The 19,332-nt window shown below is 33.7% G+C and overlaps 1 protein-coding gene across 1 annotated transcript in view; it reads right to left on the reverse strand.

Moving 5' to 3' along the window:
- The window catches only part of SULA (NAD(P)-binding Rossmann-fold superfamily protein), a 222,543-nt gene that overhangs the window by 110,562 nt on the left and 92,649 nt on the right, over positions 1-19,332 (reverse strand). The window contains exons 5-6 of the mRNA XM_089792284.1: positions 18,170-18,214; positions 17,954-18,032 (exon numbers count right to left, since the gene is read on the reverse strand). Of these exons, the coding sequence (XP_089648410.1) occupies positions 17,954-18,032; positions 18,170-18,214 (124 nt within the window). The remainder of the gene's footprint in view (positions 1-17,953; positions 18,033-18,169; positions 18,215-19,332) is intronic.

Genomic DNA, 19,332 nt, shown 5'->3' on the forward strand with positions numbered 1-19,332 from the left:
TAGTACATATCATTATAGAAGAGTCCAAGATGCTTTCTTTGGGAATTTCCGATGCTTGTTCAATAAACAGTTATCTGTTAAAAGAGTATCTGATGTGGCATGGGAGAAGGTGAACCAATACAACTGTATTTTCATTCAATTTCTCACTTTCACATACTTGAGAGTTGGATATTTCAAAGTTGAGCAATATACCTAACCTAGGTATGCTACAAATCGAATTATTTTGATGGAGCTAGCTAGACAGCTCATGGACATGCAGAGTGATCAAGATGCTATACATAGACCTGGTTTTGGCATTACCTTAGCTAAACCTTTGGCTATTGGCAACTATTCGATCATTTCTATGCTCAAAGAAAAGAACATAGAAGCAGTGTTGCAATTGATCACCTTGAAGAAGTTCAAGGCCAGAGTCAACTTTGACTATCGAGAGATGAATTCTCAAATGAAAAGAGCTTACACTCGTGTTCATCGCATTGAGGACATCTAGATTGATATGAGAACAAAACTTGACATCATGAAGATGGACTACTGCAGATTAACCCTGTAACAGATAATTGATCTTAACATGTTGGAAATCCCTTCCGATTTCCATGTTGAAGATGATGGCAACATCCTTGATCCGGAGTTTCATCAAGTCGGCTTTGATAAAAAGTGTCATTTTCCCATTCAGTGGCAACAAAAAGAAGGTACATCTATCATGGATAGATTTAAATCCATTTTAGTGAACACCAACAAATAGTTGAAAAGTAAAGGCTTTAAAAAAGTAAATCCTAAGATGGGCTTGAATTGTGGAAGTTTTGGTCCTCCTGGGAGGAAGTCACAACAAGAAATTGCAGCAAAAGATGATGCTTCATCTTCTGATGCTAAGGGTTCCCTCAAATTCAAATTGAAGGGTGGAAAAGGAGCTAAAACATCTCAAATTTTTGAACCAATTCAAGGATCAGTAGAAGAAACAGAAGAGGAATTTGAAACAGAATCTAATAAAGAAGATTCAGATGAAGAAGGGGAAATCATGATCATATCTCACCCAAAACCTATACATCTTCTATACATGAAGAGCCTTTTCTGCATTAAGTAGATGACGATGTGGATTCATTCACCACTAATTTTACTCCTTCCATTCCAGCCTCAGAGGTTAATACCATGGCTCTTCCTATTTCCTCTACTACTCCTCGCATTCCTGCAAATGAACGATATGAACATTTAGCAACTGTGTTTGAGGATTTTCCAACTCTTACCAATGGTCAAGTTTCCCAACTTGATACATCTTTGACAAGGTTTGAGCTTTTCATGACGATGTCTTATTAGCATGTTCTTATGCCTTCAGTTGTGCAGACTGAATCTTGCTTTGTTTCTATGGAAATACAATCAAGATCAATGCCAATGGTCTCTACTATATCTGCTTCTATGGATGAAGGTTTTAGCTTGCTTGCATGGTTGAGCAAAATAACAATGAAGAGGAGAAAAGTGGTTGTTCCTCCGGACAGTCTTCCTGTTAAGAAGATCAAATCCAAATCTTTGAAAGATAAGATTGTTTCCAGGATTTTGGTTGATTCCAATAAAACCAAATTTGTTGAAGTTGTTGAGCCCTTGGTTGACAAACCTGTTGAGGAACTTACTCATTCTAATTACAAGTTTACTAAGGTTGAAATAGGAAAGCAATCACATTTGAGTTGTTTGCAAGATGCTCAAGATGCAATGGCTAATGTATCAAAGAGCTATCGTGAGCTATGGGAAAAGAAAAACTAGCTGAAATAGGAGGTCTCTCGTTTGAAACAGTCTTCTCAGAGTGTTGTTATGTCTCAAATATCTAAGGAGAGAAAGTTGGTTGAAGCTATCAAGTCTTGGATACAAAAAAATCATTTTTGAAGGAGTTTGAACCATTACGAAGACATTTGCAGTTCTTAGGTGTGTCAAACAGATGAGTGAAATGGAGTGAAACTTATTCTCTTGTTTGACTCAAGAAGCAGATAACTTGAAAGAAATCCTTGATGATTGGGATGAAATGGTAAAATTCAATCTGGATGCCTTGGTCTTATGTGACATTCTTTTGTCATGTGAAATTTTCTTCAGATTTCAAGGGCTCATTCATTACAAAGAGGAAACATTGAGGAAGCTGATCACAAAGTTTTAGGTGGCCTTTGGAGATGAAACGAGTGTTACTTGTGATTTCGAATAGATGGGATGCCATGTTACTGATGAATCTGGTAATCTCATTGTAGTAGAGAGAGTAAACTCAGAATATACAATCAGGATCAATGCTGATGTAGATTCTAAAGACTTTGGTTCACATATAATGAACAAGTTTTTCTTGTATAAATCCTTGACAAAACACTTGTTAGATACTACAATAGTAAATTCCAAAGTTGTGTAATCAGTGTATGCAAATGCAGTGAGAGTAGAAGCCATATCGAAAACCATGGAAATTGTTGATCTTCCCACAGTGCATGACATCATTGTCAAATTCAAGGCACTGAGAAACAATCTTTAAGATTGTTGTTTTTGTTTTGATTTCATATTAGTGGTTGTAAAGGATGCATTATATGAAAAAGTGTAAATACGTGTAATGCGAGTTACATGTATGTAAAAGGATGTAATGCGAGTTGCATACACAATTGCATGTAACCTTTTGTTTTCCCCTGTATTAAGACTAGGTCAAAGTTAGTTGAGTTGCTCCCACTTTTTCCTCCACCTTTTTCTGAACTCTTGTGCCTATATAAAGGAGTGCCCCCTCATTGAAAAATCATCATTATCTTTATGCAAGAGAGCTCTGGAGAAATTGTGCTAGCAGAACTTTGTTTGTGTAAGCACTATTTTGAGAGAAAGTGAATACAAGGGAGCATTTGAGACTTAACTTTGATTAAATGAAATTGTTGCTTGAATGAGTTATAAGCTTTGTCTATAATTCATCTAAGTTATCTCTGATTCATGTTATCTTGTGTTCTTGGTAATTGTATCTCATGAATTGAATAGAAAAGAGTTAAGAAGCAATTGGAGCCAGAGCTTTGACCAAGAGCAATTGTGGAAGTATATAGCTAGAAGCTTTGTTTGTAGCTTATATTTTCTTCTTAATTCGCAAAATTATTACGCAATTCTTAGTTTAAGAGTCTTTGTGCCCTAATTGTAAAAAAATTTCATATAGAAGTACGATCGGACCTAGAGCCAAACCGGTACATTTTCAGCTAGCCCTTGAGTTAGTGAAGATTTATTGGTATCACTATTTCTAGCTCTTGATAGAAGTGTAGTTAGAGATTCACCTTGCCCATTACTCGCTCCAAGAATAAGTGGATTCTTTCTTAATAGATAAGAAAAAAGGATATCGGTAACACCTATTTTATAAAATCTCTCGACTTCTTGCTTAACTTGAGTTGATCCAACGAACAGTGAGAAGGGGTTAGCCTTCCCTTTAAGGTAGGAGAGACTTTGTCTCACACGTTGTGGCTGGTCATCCTATTTTGCAACTCAATTTTTACCCAAAACTATTGGTTGCAAAATATCCACCCAACATATATAAATACGGCATTCTTCATATATTGCATGCTATTTGATTCGTATCGTTACTTTTGAGTTAATATTACTACACAATGGTCACTATTCTAATATCTGATACCAAAATGTGAGTTTACATAATGCTGGTTGCTCTTCTTGCTTCATCACTAACTTACTAACTCCCAATGGCACCATCAAAAACACGACACTCCTGTTCACATTACCTCATTTGCTAACTTGGCTTCTGTAACTATTTTTGTTGCTGCATGTGAAAGCCCCATTCTATCTTCATTGGCATCCTTAATATGTTGGTATGAATATGCAACACTCGTATATTTGTCGCTGCAAGCCCAGACTCAAACATTACTAGCCGCTAATATATATTATGTTATGTCATTGATTTTAAACCATTCTTCATCATTGCTTTCAAATTGAAGTTGTTATTTTAATGCTGTTGTATGTTCCAATATATTACCAACAGCCATTGTACTCTATATGGATTCTTCTATTTCAGCACATACACACTTTTGTCTCTTCCCTTCTTTTATTTTCTTCTATATGGCTTCCCATATATATTTTATTTCAAGTTCTTTATACATATATACACAAAAGTCCTCTTATATTTTATATCTATATATCTTCACTTTTTGTTTTGTATTCTTCTACTCTCCCATCTCATGGTTATATATATATATATATATATATATATATATATATATATATATATATATATATATATATATATCAATCAGATTTAATAAATCTGTATTGTCCCCGTTTTTGTTAAGTATATGCAATTGATGGAGTTAGCTCACATTAGTGACCCTCGTGAATTGACAAGGTGCTTTGGGGGTCCAAGTTGTGGACTTACTATTTATAGTAAGTCTAGTTTTTGACAGTTGCTATTTTTGGCAGTGCACTGGGTGGCTTTGGCAGTTGGTCATCACCTACAATAAATAAGGTTAATAATTGCATGAGCTCTTATTTATTCAATAATTATCAAGTTGCATTATTATAATGATATTTATATGATTATAATAATGACATTAAGAGATATTTCTAAAAAGTATGTTGGAAAGTTTCAAGAGTTCAGTTCTTCTGGGAAACTTCCACAATTTCTAAAGTGGAGTTTTTTAGGAAACTTTGACCAATGAAAGATTATAAATGAGAGCTCATTTCCTTGGAAAAAGCATGCTTGGATATTTATTTATTTTTGTTGCCTTTGTGGCTTTTTCTGAGTTCTGATTTTGTGCCCTTGCTGAAGTATAAGGGCTTGAATTCTGGGTTGTGTATGCGATCCACAACTGAAGTATTGTGGATAGTGTTCTAGAAATTATTCTGAGGAATTGTCTTGCAATTTTGCTGTTGAGGTAAAGCAAATTGCCTTGCTTCTCTTCTGTTCTTGTCTGTATCTGAGAAATTTATTAGAGTTGGAGAATATAATCGTGTTGAGAGAATGAGGGGAGTTGAAATCATATTCTTGCTATCTATTTAGGGTTCTTTACTGAGAATTCTTGAGAAATTGCATAGGCTGGAATTCCCTACAGTTGACGCTAAAGTTGACTGAAGATGAATCAATTAAACAATCTCCTGGACGAGATCGATTGGCTTGTGTAAGGCAGCAAATACCTGGATTACTAGAATCTGGGGCTGCTTTCATTCATGTGATCAGTCATATCTGATCCTGTTAGAGTTTTCAAGGCCTGCATTTAATAATACGGGTCTGCATTACCAGTTTGAAGTCTACGGATTGGAATTTCAGTGTTGCATCAGACCATAAGGAGGCTGCAACCATCTAACAAGGTCCTGCATTCAAGTAAACAAGTCTACAAATTGGATTAGGAGACCTGTGTTCATTCCCAGATTGGCTGTGATTGCAAATAGAGGACCTGCACTTCATTGCATGTGGCTTGCATTAATGTTCTGGAAGCTGCGATCAGAATTAAAGGCAGCACATGCCCTATTTTGCCTACTGTGACTGTCAAAAAAGTTCAGCAGGAACCATTCTAGGCTTGTTGGGAGAAATCGATCTTCAGCCTAGAACCTTGAGCTATCAAATCAAGCTACAGGTTCTAAAATAGTCAAATATAATCTGTCTTTATTTCAGTGCATGTAAGTTAATAAAATTACATGATGTTTGAAATTCAATTCCAGAATTATGGTATTACTTTGAAGTTAAAAATAACAATGTGCAAGTTCAAATCTGTTGCATAGTGGTATGAATTATATGCTACAAATTGCATTATAGTTTAGATTCATTGTTGCATAACTAGAATAGCCAGAGCTGCTTGCCATGTGTTCAATGAAATGCCAAACAGTCTTTAGTAAGGAAAATTGGAGTATGTCTTAGCTATAACTGATTGGGGTTATTACAAAATCTGCATATATATACAAATATATTTTACTCTTCACTTTACTCACTTATTCTTTATTCTACTTCTCTTTTTTATTCACTTATGTTTCTACTTTTTATATCTTTATTCTAAGTTTTCACATGATGGTTGTGACTTCTCAAATACAAAATGACATGCCTCTTTAGAAATAAATTATATCTTCTCTCAATTACAATCACACCTTTCTATTTTCTTAATTTCTTTTATCAATCGTATGTAGTGAATTTAATTGATAGCATGAACAAAATCATTTTTTGTGATATCATTATGTTGCCACTGATGGAGCCTAAAAATTTTAGCAAATTTGGGCCTCCATTTAAGCACCTTCTCTATTTTTTTTTTTATCTCAAAAATAATATTATATTTACATGTTTCAATGATTTCCCTATGCTAGGTGTACAGTGACCCATAGATTCAAACCAATTTATGGAAGAACGTACAGATCTGATAAGCAAAACATAAACAGAAAGTATGGGGCCTTTTCATCAGGACTGGTAGTATGTGAAGCAGATGGATACCAATAAGAAGTTCAAGCTTTCACACAGATATCTAATAGATAACTGAGAATGGAGAAGCCCATGAAGAATGAATGGTATTCTCATTTTTCGTGTCAACTCTGCACACATTATTCCTGTTGTCTGGAAAGAAATACATTAGAAGAGAGCAATTAATGATATAAAAATAACAAAGTTTAACATCGAGAAAGATTCTCTTATCGAGAACTTCATCCGAGTTTTCAGTATATAGTCTACAGAATCTTTCATAAGTCACGATAATATCACACGGCAGTACCTTTGAAAATGTGTTAAAGAAATGATAATGTGCTTATGAAGGCATCAGGCCCATAAACAAGTATATTGAGATGTGGTACAAAGAATCTTGTGCATATACAAGTCAACGTTTTACATCAAAAAATCCATGCAACAGCAACAAAGATAATGTATTGAGGTGTTGGGAGTAGTCTGAGCAATCTTCAACGACAATATATGTACCAACAACAGGTCCAAACAAAAACACAAATGGTGGCAAGACCTTTGGCATAGAAAGTCGGAGAAAATGAAAGGATTTTCCACCCACAATAAAGATGTGTTTCAAAAAGTGACCATCTATGATTCAATCATTCAAACTCATGGTATTCACAGGAGTGGTGGCCTTTTAAATTTTTAATCAATTGATCAAATTGATGGAAGGATGATATTCATGAGTAATCATCATTTGAAGAAGAATATGAATGTAGAGATGATTTACATAACCAAACAGCATAAACCCAAAAAATCTCAGAAAAAACATTAACGCCAAACACCATTGGGATTCTTCAATGTTAAAATTATGTGTATCTTCATAAATGGACGATGGAAAAGGGGTCCACGATCCATATTTATGCATTGGAAACAACAGTTTTAATAATACAAAATATAACAACATTTTGTGTATCGCAGGTTTGGAGATAAGCATGGAGTCGATAGAACATCCCCAGCGTTAGAAGCTTCTGCTCCAATATGGTTATCTGCAAGGGAGGATTGAGGCATCAGAAATTAAGAATGTGAATAAAGGAATGAAGAACAAACATCTTGCGAATGGAGGAGGATATATGAGTAATCTCCAGATTTCCCCGAGCAATCTTGCATCTCTCCTCAAGGTTGTCGCGTAACTTATACCCATGACTGAATGAGCGAGGTGATACTTCAAATTTTGTGTTTTATAAACCATGTTATAAAGTCATCCATAAGCATAATTGGCATAGATTTTCCAATTAGTTACTTGTTATAGAAGGATGCAATGTTTGAAAAGAAACCGACAACCTTTGCTTGTCTATAAATATGAGATGTGAAATCAAACAAAACTTACAATTGATACAATTTTCATATAGTTCCTAAATTTTTACCATATATGCACTTCGATATATTATATTCTTTCATTGTTAAAGAGATGGATTTTTTAACTAAGCTCGTGAATTCTAGATTATTGAGTAAATATATTCATATGGGATTCTAGAGTTAAATTGTATTGGATAGATCATCCGTAAGGAGTGTCTCCAGTGCAATTTTAATTCCAACATAACCAGTAAGCGTATTTATTTTACTTATTTGCATAAAACTTTTAAAGTTTAAAATTATTATTAAGTTGTGTCCTTTATAAATGTTTTTATTTATTTCTATAAATATTTTAATATTCGGACAAGTGGATTGGATCATTATTGCATTTTAAACTTGATAAACATAGATATTGTGAAATATTTAATTGTTTTTGTATTTATGTCTAGTTTGCCTCCATATCCCAGGAGTTAAAATGCATTCTAGACTAGTTTAAAATTACGTTCGTATAATTGATCTAAACTTTTTTATAGTTTAACTACATTGAACTTTATAAAGTTGCACGTTTCAACTTATAATATTGACTCTATTTGCCCATTTAATTAAGCATTGGTCTTTATATTACTCTTGATTCATAATTCATATGCTAGCAATTGTTTCATATCTTTCCTTTGAAGAATTAATATATTCATTTGTTGCAATAATTCATAATAATTATTCTTATTTTAAAAACATTCATATATTCATTTATTATTATCAATTCATAATTTGCAAATTAAAAGCTTTCTATAATTCTTGCCATTTTGGAAGTTTTCACTATATTCGTATTCTAACCAATCTACTATAAGCATCTTGGACTTAAGTGATTTGTTCAGGATAGGTATACCAACCTTGGCCTTGCAGAGGCAAAAAGTGCAGAAGACTCGGATCGAGTTGATCAATCTTGTCAAGTTGGTCTTAACCGGTTGGATATCCCAGCATTGAGTTGGCAAGACTTGTAGGATTCCAATCTGCGGTTTTGGGAACCAACAACTAATATTTATTTTATGCTTCATACTTCCCTCTATATTCACTTAATAAAACAGTGAATAAAATTTCTACTAATCAAGCTTTCATATTGAATCGTTCCCACTTGTATTGCACAATCACTTTCTGATTATTGGTCATTGACTTGTTGATTCTATCATTATTCAAATGTTTTTGTTTCTGTCATTATGGAATATTAATTATACTCGTGTCACCTCTTATAGTCCCTAGTTTACCACATGTATAACTGCTGGAAACTTCTAATAATTGTTTGTCTTAGTCTTTCACCAAACAAATATTTCTTTATTGCTGCTACTTAATTGTAATTGCTGATTATATTGCTACACATTCATATGTCATTCCTTTCTAAATGTCGATAACTGTGTGTTGTCGTTGCTTTATATAAACACGGCATTCTTCATATATTGCATGCTATTTGATTTGTATCACTACTTTTGAGTTAATATTACTGCCTAATGGTCGCTATTATAATATCTGATACCACGATGTGAGTTTACGTGATGCTGGTTGCTCTACTTGCTTCATCACTAACTTACTAACTCCCGATGGCACCATCAGAAACACGACACTCCTGTCCATCATTACCTCCTTTGCTAACTTGGCTTCTATAACTATTTTTGTTGTTGCATGTGAAAGCCCAATTCTATCTTCATTGGCATCCTTAATATGTTGGTATGAATATGTGATACTTGTATGTTTGTCACTGCAAGCCCAGAGTCAAGCATTCCTAGCGGCCAATATATATTATGCTATGTCGTTGATTATAAACCATTATTCATCGCTGCTTTCAAATTGAAGTTGTTATTTTAATGTTCTTGTATGTTCCACTATATTACCAACAGCCATCGTACTCTATGCCACTATTTTGTTTGACTATCCCTACCTTAAAAACATGCTGCCATCATTTGTTGTGTAAGCCTGAATGTTGGAAGCCTGCAACCATTCACTATTGTCTTCCAATAACACTTCTAATCTCATTGCTGACTTGTCATTGTTGTAATCCAAACATGTGCTGCCTTTGTTTTTAGGTTAATCGCTGCCTTCGATACTTTTCCTCAACTTTGTTTGTGGTGGAGCTACATAGCTGAGAGCATAATTGGAACAATTGTTATATTGTCATTGATGTCAAACCTATTGGTAAGACCAAGTGTTAAACCTACTAGAGAGACATTCACTATAACAGTGTAGAGTGCCATATCATTTGATTGATGAAGAGGATTTGAAAAGAAGAGACCATGAGATGACCTAGTGGAAGGTTGAGTTGAGATGTGTAAGTGAGATGGAATTACAATGGGCACTTCATAAGTTAGTACTTGACAAGATAATTTATTGTTTAATCAATATATGAATTAAAGATGATAGTTGGTTGAAGCTTAGAGTTGAAACAAGTCATAATAATAAGCTTGACTGAGTATCAATGTTACACGGTCAATGAAGGAGTCGAGGCAGAAGATTAAGGAAATTAAGCATTGTCAAGCATTACATTGTTGGTCAAGTATCTATATTGGCCGAGTGACAGTATCAACCAAATTGTACAGTGGTGACCAAGCGAGAGAATGTAGTAATGATTGAGTGATCCAGTGAAGACCAAGCAGGAAGGCATAATGATGACTGAGTGACAACAAAAGAACAGTTTGAGAGAAAATCAAGATTTGTAGCCGACAAAGTTGAAACCTTCGAATAAGGAAATCGTGTTGATGATAAGGATTTTATGAGCTGTATTATTTAATACAACCAAAGGATTAGTTGAGCAATCAAAGGCTAAGATTTGAGGTGTTTCTAGAAATGTTGAGAAGAGAAGAACAAGAAGGTGGACAGATTCATTGAATGTCTTGGATTTGATTGTAAACCCCAAGATCTACGATTATGATTAAGTGGCAAAAGATCAAGACTACCTGTTTAAGGATATATCTAATATGTTGTGAGGGGTTGTTGGACTAGAAATCTGCGAAGACAAGTGGTAGACAAACTTGCAAGGAGAAAATGTGAAGTTTATGAGGTGAAGTATTGCTTGAAGAGTTGCCAAGCAAATCTGAGATAATGAAAATAATGGAATCTAGCGAATGAACCAGAGTTGAGCAGGACAGAGATCTGAATTTGTAAAGTGAGTTGTATGTTATCATATAAAAGTTTCGTTATTACTTTCTAACCATTGTGTCAGTTATAAAATCCTTTTGATAAGGTTGACCTAACAGTCATTTGTAAATCCTTTAATCAAATTGACATTCTAATGAAATGTTCTTAAGTCCTCTACAGGGCCACTCCTAATAGAGTGATTAAATCCTTTGACAGGGTCACACCTAATAGCATGGTTTGTAACCTTTAACGGAGTTGACTCCTAATAGAGCTCTCTTCAGAAGAGTCAAAAAGTGGTAACATGTTACTAGTGGTTTTTCCCAAATTGGGTTTCCACGTTAAATCCTGGTGTCAAACATTATGTGGATGTTTGTTGTGTGTTTATGCTACTTACCAATTTTAAGTTTAAGTGTATTGTTGACTGTGATAAATTTCTGCAAGTAGGCACACAGAACAAAGAGCTATATGGAATGAATAATCTTTGAATATTGTGAACAGTTTTCATCGGTGAGTTATTGGGTTAAGTTTGTTGAAGATTTTAAGTGTTTGATTTATACATCTAGATCTGGGGATAACTGATTCACCCCCCCTCTCAGTTATTCCAAATATTCTAACAGTTTGCTTTTTTATACATCCAGAAAAGAGCTCATACTTGTATCAGTTGTTTCATAGCTGGTCATATCTTATAGAATATAATCATAGATGAAGTAAAAGTTTTTACTCCAAATTTATGCATGATTTGAACTGTTTTGATGCTAGGAGAAAGTAACTAGGAGATTGGTAACAAGGGTTAAGGGTTGGCCTCCAAACCTCCTATAGTAATCAACTCTTGAAAGGAGTAATTATTGGCTATGGAAGTAAGATAAAAGATCAATTTAAGAAATATCTTACAGTGAGTCCATGGACATTTAGAGAGGATTTAAGAGGAAATATGAACCAGCGGAATACCTTAACATGAGGAATAGTAGGTCTAGTTGGTTGGTGTTAGACGAAGTAAAACAAGAAGGATAAAGGGCAATCAATCATTAGTCTTATCTCTCCTCATCAGAAACCAGACATTGTTGAAAGCAGATTTATGAAATAAAATCAGACTTTTTGAAGTAGACAAAGGGCAGAATTTTATGAAGACAACTCTCAGTATTTAGAACACTCATTGAAGATCTTATTGCAGATTCAATTGGAAGTTTATTGCAGAGTCAAGAGAAAAGTCTTAAAGGACATTTTGTTGATGTTGTGAGTAGATTTTTAAGATCATCTAAATCAGATACAAGACACTATTATTACGTTACATTTCAAAGGTTGGAGCCTTCTAATCTAATAAGAGATTGAGATGTTGGTGCACCTCATTCAAAGAGATTGGAATCTCTTGCTGAGTTGGAGCTCAATGGAGGGGATTGGTGTCTTCTTTAGGTTGGTCTCTATGAATTTGTAAGAAATTTTCTATAAAAAACAATATTCTGTCATGCTTTTCTCCTGCAAGGACTTCCACATAAACTTGTGTCTGCATTTTGTGACCCTTTTGTTAGATCTTAATTGTGTGGATGTTTTGTTCATTTCTTTGACATTGCTTATAACTGCTAAAATTTCAATGTAAGAGATTGAATTTATACTCACTTAACCCCCAGTATTAGTGCATGTTTTCTTTAGTATCAAATGAATTTATTAATGTGAATAAATACACACTATTTTTCCCAACCAATGCAATGCTTTCATTCTTTATGAACACAGTGCCTTCAGATTGCAATGCCCATTCTGACTATGTGATGCAACTCCTTAATAAATTTATAATAATCTTGATGTGTCCTACAAGGCTATGATGAAGGAAAAATAAAGCATTGAAACTATTTAAACAATGCATCACCTTCCTTTATATACTATGGCTCCTCTTTGGTAATATTAATATAAACCCTCAGAAACTTACTTTCACTTTCAACACAATTCTAGAAACTATTTTTTACTTTTCCATACAAATCTCCGAGCATCAATCTTGAAAATCATATCTTTCATTACAAATAAATCTTGTATGAAATTGCAAGAATAAAACTCTTGAGAATTTTCATCCCCAAATCCCAAATATCCACTCTGTCAATCCCTTTTGGAACCACTTTGTTGAAGGCAGACTTTTCGTCCTCAACTCCAAGAGCTCATTGGGGTTGTTTACCAACAAGAAAGACTTTGGCCAAACGCAAAAATCTCTGAATCTCTACAGAGAAGTAAAAATGATTCTGAAATCTTTTGTACACAACAAATGAGAGCTCAACCTTTTTTTAATAACTTATATCCCTCTAAGTGAATTGGCTAAATATTTAATCACTCAAGGCACTTCAGTCTCAACATTAAGCATTCAAGATTTAAAACTTTGCATTCTCATTCCAATGAGCAATTATACAAAGGTCTTTGTCAAACTATTTTGATTAAAATTGCAACCTTAGTAAATTTAATTAATATATAGCTCAATAGCACACCTGAGTTGCAGATATGGTCAAAATGCATCAAAATTGAAATCTGACTACACAGGAATGGTACTAATGATGAACAATGATAATCAACTAGACTAGATGACTTACAATAGATAGATTCTCTCTCCAATACTCTTGGAGTACAGACTAGAAGCAAAAAGTAACATCAAAACATATCCTCTAAGTCCTCTTCACCATATGATCATACTAGTAACAGTAATCCACTCTAATAAGGTTGGCACACACCCAAAAGGTCAAAGCCAACTACAGCAAGAGAACCTGAAAATGGGGAAAATAAAAAGTCAAAATGGGATATCTTCATTGTCTACTCCAAAAACACTACAAGTTGTGGCGAAACTGTGAATGTTAAGATATGCTCATCACAGTGCTATGTTTTGTCACTATAAGATTTTGAAACAAATTTCCTTGAGTCTGATTGAAAATCATGATTAAATACAAAAGCCAAGGGACCAAAAGAGGATCCACATGGAAATGGAAACGGAGCTGGAGGATTGTTGCCTATTTGAAGTGAATGTTTATCTAGATTGTAATTTCATGAAAGCTTATTTATGAGATCTTGAACCATCACGGAAGATAAACCTTCACATGTATTGATGTATACTCTTGGGGAGGCACATGAAAAGTAGGCTAGAAAAGCCCTACCTTCCCTCATGATCTAATGTGTACTTTACCAACCAAGATAAGAAATCTACAGCTTGAAAATGATAAGATCTTCTACTTGTAAGCTTAGTTTGTTGTATCTTATTCCCCAATAGAGTCTTTGGCCCTCGAAATCACAAGTTCTCTCCTCTAGTGCCATTCTCAAAGTGAGATAAGGATGTTGAAATATGATAGCTATGATCAGATATATGAGTGATAATTTATATGCATGTTTATTTATCAGTATACATTGTGTATGCTGATATATATACATACATATTATATTGGTTGAAAATGTTTATCATTAACATACCAAATCATAACATCATAATACTTCCAAGTATATTGACAAATCTGCACTTGCAGATTATAAATTACTGACTGTGATTATTTCATGTTCCTTTCAATGATCAATTGAATGCAGATATTGAATCAGATTGAGTCTGACTATAACAACTTCATGATTGACAATCTCATATATAAATTTGGTGAAGTACAAATTCATTACAAATCCCGACTAGTGATCACGCTTCTTCTTGATAATGAAACGGTGCATTAGATTGGGTATGCCATGAGCGGACATGCCTCCACTGCGTGGAGCCAGGTCCATTCATTGACATGTCCCATCAGTAACATACAGACATACATAAATACATATATATAAGATCCAATCTTCCTAGAAGAGCATTGAAATCAATAAATGTTCTTCCTATTGTATATAGGTATTACCAATATCAAAATCAGACTTGCAAAATAGTATTCAGTATTTTTCAATATTGAATTAGCATCACATATACATTTGACAAAGATCAAGATTATCAATATTCCGATTGCAATCTGTAAATAAGAAATCAGAGATTAGGAATAATCATATTCTGAAAATCAAAAAGACATTCATAGTTCTAATCTGAAATAAATTTGATCATTCATTTATAGAGGAGAATGTAATATCCCTGATACTAGGGTTAGCAAGAAAGGATTATAAACTACAAATTAATTGTTAGAAGCATAATAATAACAACTATATTTATACTATTCTACCCTCTAATTTAATCCCACCCTTACAGACTTGTCCAAATCAGGTTTCCTAACCCTTAGTTATTCAACCATCTTCTCTAGAGTGCACCCCTCAAGATTCTTCTTGGACGGGACATCCTCTCTCCAAGGCCAATCACATATGCATATGTTGACTCATCAAAATATTCTAGCCATTATCTAATTCTCATCTAGCCATTTATACGGGGTTATGTTGTCATCTCGCACTAGCACTACTAGCCATTTATATGAGGATGGTACTAACCTACCGCACAGGCACTATGAGGTATTATTCTCATCTAGCCATTTATACAAGATTACACTCATCTCTCGCACTGACACGATAGCCATTTATGCGAAGACTATACCAACCTCTTGTACTGGGACTATGAGGTATCATTCTCATCTAGCCATTTATACGTGGGTTGTAGTAAGCTCTCGCACTGGCACTATAAGTCATTTATACGAGGGACAAACCTCATACACTGGCACTATGAAATTCCATTAATTCCCAAATTAACCATTTATATAGAGATGATCTCAATCCCTATATTGGCATTCAATCCCTACAGTGACACTATGGGAGTTTAATTTATTGTTTTTGTATATTTAGTTAATAAACAAAATATTGAAATTCAATAATCATGAACATCATTATATATATTTACATATTCTCCTATATTTAATAACACATTTTATATAAGAAAATTTACATTTACATAGTACTAATTCACTATCACAAACATATATATATATATATATATATAACACTACCAATTGATATGTATTCCATACATATATCATATTATTTAAGTAATTCTCTTATTTCCTAATTTTTCTAATACTAAATTATATTCCAAAGTTCAAACTACTTAAATTAATATATAAATAAGTGGGATTATTAAAGATTAGAAACATAACTTGAAAAGCTCCTTATTTAGTGTTGACCACTTTAAGTCTATTCATGGCCTCATCACCCTATAATTTCGGATTTTTCATGTTTCTATTAATTGTTCTACTTTCCACGTAGGATGTATATTTCCTTCTTTATTTAGTGCATGCTTTGTTCTTTTTCCCGTGCCAATAATGGTGTATTGTTCTCATGCAAATTATGCACTCATATTCTTCTTACTTTCTTTATATCCGTTTTTGCCATTTTTTTATATAATTCCCAAATTTAATATTTTATTCTTTTCTCTGTCATGGATGTTCCACTAAACATTAAGTTTTACTTGCATATATTACGTTAGGGAAAATTGGTATGTCCTTTCATTGGTCCATTTAGTTTGTTCATTTTCCACTAACTAAACATGTTAGAATATATTTTATAGTGGATTACTTTAGAATGGGTTTATTCGTATTAAATATATTGATTTGTGTTAATTAATTGTATGATTAATAATTGGTTAATATATTTATTGATATGATTTAGTATTATTAATTGTATATTACTAATTAATTATTTATAATTTTACCAATGGACTATTTATTTCTATTGATTCTTCATAGATTATTTTAACTTAATTTTATTTAGTATTAAATATTATAGTTAGGATTTCAAATAGGGGATATGACAGAGAACAAGGAATCTTGGGTAGAAAAAATGACACATCAAGAAAGAGAGGACAGATTGCAGCCAATGTAAAGCATTAGGGTATGTCCTATTTTTCAAAGTCTAAGAACCTAGGTGCTATTCTCTTGAGGTCTTAGCACAAGACAGTTAAATAGAAATAAAGTAACCATCTACAGCCCAGGCATCAATAACCATCTATAATTGTACCAAAATCATGTCCTCGAGGGGTCAAAAATTACTGAAATGTATTTTAAAGTTTTTTGTTGTCTAATCACATAGATTAGGACCATTAATGGTTTCATGAATCTACAAGGAAGTGAAACTTACAATTGAATAGCTGAAGTCCACAACAAGAGCAACCCAAATAATGTGCAAGCAGTAAAGGAGGTTCTAACTATCTGAAATCAAGGGATTTGAGACTTTGAGGAATGGTATGCCAAGTAGGGAAATCTCAAAATCAAGGAAATCAACAAGGTTGGGGAATTTATACAAATGGAAACCCAAGTAAGGGAAACTCCCTAAGTCCAAAATCGGGGAACTTGAGGAAATGGGGATTGGGGATATCAAAATGAGGATGACAGGAAAGGAAATCCAAAATCAATTAAATCAAGAGGGTTGGGGACAATGAGAAAATAGGCACAAAGGTAAGAAAAAGTCTCAAAGACCGAAACCAAGGAACTTAAAGAAATAAGGGTTTGGTGACTTTACAAAAAGGATGCTAAAAAGGGAAATCAAGGGGTGAGGGATTTTGAGGAAACCAGCACCAAAATAAGTCAAAGCCCCAGACTTCGAAGTCAAGAAAGTTGGAGAAATTAGGAATTAGGAACTTTAAGGAAAAGAATGTCAGGAAAAGAAATTCTAAAACCTAAAAAACAGGGAACTAAAGGGCATTGAGAACTTTAAGGAAACAAGCACCAAGGTAAGGGGATGACCTAAAGTAAAAAAATCAAGGAACTTGGAAATATAGGGATTATGAGGAGAGCCATGCTAGGAAGGGAAATCCTGAAATCAGAGAAGACAAGGATGTTGGCAACTTTGAGGAAAAAGGCACTAAAAAAAAGGAAAGGTTTCACATTCCAAAATTCTGCCAGAGCTTGGAAATTGACCCAAAAACCCTCACTTCATTTTTTTTGAAATTTAGTCTCATGAGAAAGATAAGAAGGCAGTCAAAGAACAACATTAAGCACAAATTGTGTATGGTGAATAGTTCAGAACTATGGACTTAAATATGGTGAATATTCTATGCCACAGTGAAATGAAATGATTTCATTATGTCAAGGCTTTTTACTCTGTTGTGAGAATTTCAGAAATCTGAAACTAATAAAGGAAGACATTTAATTTTTATTTACTCGGGAATTAATATGTACTTTGAAAGAAACCTTCAAATCGTGAAAGTATGAAACTTACCATAGTAGCCAACTGCTGTTGCACTAACAAAAACCGAGGGCCTGTTTTGAACATTTGCTGTATTGATAGCATCAACCACCTTCAAAGGAAAGACAAAAACATTGTTATTTAGTTCCATCCTTAGAAATAATTAAATGCTTCCAAACTTAACAGATGTAGGGAAACATTCTAGATTATTAAACAAAACATTGGTGCAAAAGAGGTTATATAAATTACCCTTGAAGTTACTGCAACCCTACTTTTCTTAATGTCTGCCTTGATCTGCATGTAAAAATGTTAAAAAAAAAGTTATATAACTTTTTTTGTTTATTGCATTCAAACAAAAGACAAATTGACATCATCATAATTCAGCAATCGCACACTCTCGATCTCATGTATCAGAAATGGAATATGCAGCATCAATGTGGAATTCCATATTTTGACTTTTTATAGAAGCATGGTTTGAGACTAAGTGAAACCAACTTGATATTATACTTCTTCTAAACTGTTATAATCACAGATGCTAATATTGATGTTTTGCTTATCAAAAACTTCCATTAACTATTAAAGCATTTTGATCCACGTCATTTAGAGTGCCATACCTAAATGACATATAACCAGACAAATTTATGCAAGGATGGATGAAATATTACTACAGAATGGCCTAAGGTAGCATGTTATACCAATAAAACTATTCAAAGTTCTGAAAATGGGGTTATGACTTGGATAATAAGGTTCTGGAAGTGAGATGGCTAAAGTTTTCAGAATTTATAATCCCAGGACCCAAACCATCAATCAATCGCAATACATAAATCATCAGCAGCAACTACTTGTATGCATATGTAATCCTGAATAAGGTCATGTATAAGGAAGAAGATGTATTTTCATTGGACTCTAAACCTAAAACTGATAATGTCCACTGTCCTGAGAAACTTGAAAATGCATGTTGACAACTTGACAGCAAGAGACTTAGTGGAACACTAGTGAGCATAAGCACACTTTTTCTCTGGTTTACAGCCAACACTTTGCAACTTAGTCCTCCTTGGATGCACCTATAATCATTTGCACTTTTAACATATCTTTACTTTGAATTTTTTCATATGAGTCATCATGGATTCATGAGCGTGTGTAGGGTACTTGAACATTTTTTGTTATGCTTCACAAGTGGCATTATGTTGCTTAAGTGAATAGACATGCAACCAAGGTGTTGAGTATCACTTTTTCAAATATTTCACAAGAGATATTTTGTTGCTTAAGTGGATGGGTGCATGCACAGCATGTTGAGTGTCACTTTTTTGTCTATTTTCACTTTGAATTTTGTCACTTCAAGTGTTTTTCGCAGATATAAAGAGTTACTTTTCCTTGTTTATTTGATGAGATTGTGACATTTAGGTTCTTGG

The sequence above is a fragment of the Cupressus sempervirens genome, chromosome 7, assembly GCF_028749045.1.
Source record: "Cupressus sempervirens isolate cs-2001-9-10 chromosome 7, ASM2874904v1, whole genome shotgun sequence".
Taxonomy (NCBI): domain Eukaryota; kingdom Viridiplantae; phylum Streptophyta; class Pinopsida; order Cupressales; family Cupressaceae; genus Cupressus; species Cupressus sempervirens.